Source organism: Mesoplodon densirostris, chromosome 16 (assembly GCF_025265405.1).
Source record: "Mesoplodon densirostris isolate mMesDen1 chromosome 16, mMesDen1 primary haplotype, whole genome shotgun sequence".
Taxonomy (NCBI): domain Eukaryota; kingdom Metazoa; phylum Chordata; class Mammalia; order Artiodactyla; family Ziphiidae; genus Mesoplodon; species Mesoplodon densirostris.
The window spans coordinates 53,285,648-53,290,423 of record NC_082676.1 but is presented as its reverse complement, the minus strand read 5'-3'; the positions used below and the strand labels follow the sequence as shown (position 1 = coordinate 53,290,423).

Sequence of the window (4,776 nt, the reverse complement as noted above, 5' to 3'; positions counted from 1 at the left end):
GGAACAATTAAGCAGTCACTAGGTACCTATTCTAGGATCTGAAGAAATTATTATCCACCACAGGAATCTAATGATATGTATTTTTGCATATAGTTAAAATTTCAGAAGGGAAAAAGTAGTAAACTATTCTAGTTACTTTATACCAAATATTTATATACCTAGTCAAAACAATAAGGGCTTCCCTGGTGGCGCAGTGGTTGAGAGTCCGCCTGCCAATGCAGGGGACATGGGTTTGTGCCCTGGTCCGGGAAGATCCCACATGCCGTGGAGCAGCTGGGCGCGTGAGCCATGGCCGCTGAGCCTGCGCGTCCGGAGCCTGTGCTCCGCAATGGGAGAGGCCACAACAGTGAGAGGCCCGCGTACTGCAAAAACAAAAACAAACAAACAACAAAAAAACAATAAGTATTACGATCTTTCTCTAGATGAACTCTATATAAAAGCTATTTTTCTCATTTTCTTCCAAGGATTTAAAAAAAGCCTTATTTCCCTGCTAGCTAAAAAAGAGGAATTTGTACATTACAAGTAAGTCCTTTAGAGATGAATATTAAATTCCTTAAGACAACAGCCGTAAAATTTATTTTTAAAAATTTATCTTAAAAAACTGAAAACCGTTTCTCTCTTTAAAATCTATGGTTTTAATTACCTACTTGACATAATATTTTTTTTTGAAAGGACACCAAGTTCATGCAAAATAAGGAACTGAATGTATCACTGCCTTAACAGAATTTGGCAAACCAGAAGAATGACCTTAAAATAAATAAATAAAAAAGAAGAGAGTACATATTGTCCTAAATCTGAAGGTATAATTCTGTAGACCTATGCAACAGATAATGCTTCACAGAGGGAGTGCAGGGAAGAGGGAAGTAGCATGTTCCCATGTACACTTTCTTATTCTGGTTGTCATTCAACAGTGCAGTACAGAGAAATATTCTTTTTATTATAACAAAACTGTTAATTGCCCTCTCTTAAGCAATGACTCAGGTAAACATCTATGTCTTTCAATTATGTAACTTACATTTAAAATTAACTTAATTAAATCTAAGTGTACTGGAGTTTTCAATGACTCCTAAATTCAAGGAAGTAATGCATAAGGTGTTATCAGATTGCAAATTTTGAATGGTTGGTGCTTCTATATTTTAGGATATTTCATCCTATCTTCTTCTCCTTAAACCATAAAATGTACCCAAATTATTTGGTTTTCCTTTACTTTCCTCTGTGTCATTTTAATTTATTGTATGGTATCTCTATGTAGAGAGAGAGGTATGTTAAAATACTATTATTTGTATTAAAAACTCAATTGAGGCTATGTATGACCTATTAATCTATACAGTAGCATTGTTAACCTTTGACCTGGTATATTAATTCCTTTGGTGAATAAATGTCACAGGTCATTTCTTTATAAAAGGGTTTTAGTAAGAGGACCAGCAGTCCGGAGAGAGACCGCCTACCCCACCCCAGAGAATGATCAAGTGAATCAGTAGTTTAGAGCAGTTATGTAAAATATGAAAAATACATAATTTACAGCTGCAATTTTCATATTTAAAAGCAGTTAAAACCAAGGAAGTTTGAGACCAATAGTGTAGAATCTAAGCATATATATGTGCTTAGGACTGAAGAAATTCCAAAAAACATTTTTTTGTCTTGGTTGAATCAGCCAACTAATAATACTGGTAGAGATTACTACTGTGAGAACTTATGTATATCTAGTCAAGAACAAAAATGTTTCTAAGTTTAAACAGTGGTAGTTGCTAACTAACAGTATAAACAGTGTCCACAATTTGGTGGCTGGCCATAGTTTAAAATTTTTTTCAAGTTATTTCTACAGCAGAAATATTGAGAATAATAAATATATTTTAGAAGTCTACCCACCCCTGAGTTCAACAATTATACTTTTAGAGTATAAAATTATACACTTTTAATTAACATATACAAAGCTACAAAATGTCATCTATACAGAGATTAAAAACAATTTGTAAAATATTCTTTGCCAATTATTGATTGGAAGGTTTTGTTGGGGTACATATTTCAAACCTTTTAGTCAACTGGCTTTCATTTTTAAGCCCAAATTGATTCATATATTCACTGCAGGATATGTCAAAAAGAGTGCAACAATAGGCATTAGTAAAAGTAACATTGTAGTAGAAACAGATTTTGCATATGTGAAAAGATAATTTATAAAGTACATTAATTGCTTTTTAAAAAAGAGAACCTAATTACAGTATCATTAACTTACTTACATGGTACTGAGAGCTGGAGCCTTCAGAAATTTTTTTTTCTATAGAAAAATATTATCTAGCTGTAAGCAAAGTCTTAAATACCAACAAAGCAAAGCAAAGCAAAACAAATCCCTCCAGAACAAAACTGTATGGTTGTGTGAGACAAATAAGCAAACATGCCATATTCTATAGTGTACTTTTACCTAAATTTTAAAATAAAAATGTCCACACTCTTTTGTTAAAACATTAAGCCTCGGGCTTCCCTGGTGGCGCAGTGATTGAGAGTCCGCCTGCCGATGCAGGGGACACGGGTTCATGCCCCGGTCTGGGAAGATCCCACATGCCGCGGAGCGGCTAGGCCCGTGAGCCATGGCCACTGAGCCTGCGCGTCCGGAGCCTGTGCTCCGCAACAGGAGAGGCCACAAAAGTGAGAGGCCCGCGTACCGAAAAAAAAAAAAAAACATTAAGCCTCTGTCAAAATGTATTCCTTATTTTAGGGTACAGGATTGAAGGACAAGATGATGCTTACAAATAAAGAAAATTTACAAGGAAAAACTTGACAAAAGTTTTTCAATTAAAGTATTGTAATGTTCAAACTTGACTTAAAACATAACAAAAGAAACAAACTTGCAGACAAAAATGTTTATGGATTTTCCAAACATAAATAAATGAAATGGTGTTTGGGCAGCAGGGCTTAATGCTGATGGCTAGTAACAGAGTGGAATGGAAGTAACAGAGTGTAATCTACTTGGAAAAAAAATCGTCAATGTACAAATAACAAGCCCAAATTATGGACTGCAGCAGTTTAATCATCACTGTCATTTTTCTTACAAAATAAAGCCTTTATTAAACCATTCATATCTATATTACCTTTACTTTACTATAAATACTATATTTACTTTACAATACCCTATATTACCTTTACTTCAGAGATTGAGGAACTATATACAACAGATGAATTCATTTTCACCAGAGGGATAACATATTCTACCTCTCTGCCAATGTTACTTGAAAACCGTCCGTGTCAAAACAATTTGACAGCAGATATAAACAATTCAATAAATACGCAATGATTTTTCATTACAGTCCTTTAAAAACGCATGTTAATTCATGCTGTTAACCTTAGGTTCACAGTGCATAGAATCCAAATATAAGCAGTTGGGGTGACTTTCAAAGTAATGTTGGATCCCTCACTTTATTTATAATCCCACTCTAATGGATAAGTTCATTTCATAGGCTCTATCATGCATTAATCATTGGGTGGCAGGAGTTGATGAAAATTTTTCCTGTTACAACATCCGTTGCCGGCAATGAACGTCCCCAAACCGCCAAGGAAGTCATTGTTACTGCACCGTACATGAGGACCTGGAGCTTTTCCAAAAGCTTAAAAAAATAAAAATTAAAAATGGAATTATATTTGACATTTCCTGACACCTGCATCAATACTGTATGACTAATAAAAGCATGTCAGTTGCCTGGACTGAAGCAGCGATCAATATGTGCCCAGAATGCACACAAGTAAAAATGCAGTAAAAGGAAGTAGTCTTCTTTGTCTATAGGTCATTTCCAGTCAAAGGTTAAAGTTCAAAGACTGAATGATCAAAGTGCTCATTTTCTCAGTAGGACTATCTTCTGCTAGGAGGATGATAACAGTGGCATCAACAAGTATCATCATGATGCCACCATTTTCTTTTCTTTGGATTCTTGTTACATGTTCGAACATAAAAAGAATTCTGGTGGTCATCTCTGAGGAGAGTCAAAAGGATATCGACTACTAAACTTAAATAGAAGTTGAAAAATTTCCCCTTCATATAAGGTACCTGGTGCACCTTCCATATCTACAATCCGCTGTGTAAATGAATTTTGAACACTCTTTTCATTTAAAGTCATTCCGGGAGGTGGGTCATTTTGCAAAGCCAACGGTTCTTTTTGTAGTCGTTCTGCATTGACACCATCAATGAAGTGCTTTTGAATGTTCAGCATGATTCGATTCAACCAGAAAATTCTAAAATAAGCAAAATTGGGCTTCCATGGTGGCGCAGTGGTTGAGAGTCCGCCTGCCGATGCAGGGGACACGGGTTCGTGCCCCGATCCCGGAAGATCCCACATGCCGCGGAGCGGCTGGGCCCGCGAGCCATGGCCGCGGAGCCTGTGTGTCCGGAGCCTGTGCTCCGCAACGGGAGAGGCCACAGCAGTGAGAGGCCCGCGTACAGCAAAAAAAATAAAATAAAATAAGCAAAATTTTATAGAAAGTGCGTGGATGATTCATTCTGGCAGAACTGGGTTTGATTTCTAGTTTTGTGTGACCACAGGCAACCTGCTAAGCCTCTCGGAGATGCAGTGTCTTCAACTGTCGAGTGGAATGGTACCTACCTTACAGACTGCTGGGAACATAAACTGAGACCAAAAAAGGTGCATTATTCACAAGAGTCATGTACCATAAAGTTTTGAGAACACCGATTTAGTGAACACTGAACCATTGTTCTTAGGGGAAATACAGGTTAGGTTCCTGTAAACCTCTGGTCACAGCATTTTTATCAGATAATCAATACAGAACTTT

The 4,776-nt window shown here is 36.6% G+C and overlaps 1 protein-coding gene across 1 annotated transcript; it reads right to left on the bottom strand.

Moving 5' to 3' along the window:
• Positions 1 to 3,733: 3,733 nt before the first annotated feature.
• On the bottom strand, positions 3,734 to 4,199 carry LOC132476964 (ubiquitin-conjugating enzyme E2 W-like). Its single transcript, XM_060079220.1, is given in 2 exon segments — positions 3,734 to 3,950; positions 3,952 to 4,199. Coding segments are annotated over 2 exon segments (324 nt in total). The 3' UTR covers positions 3,734 to 3,874.
• Between the last annotated feature and the right edge of the window lie 577 nt (positions 4,200 to 4,776).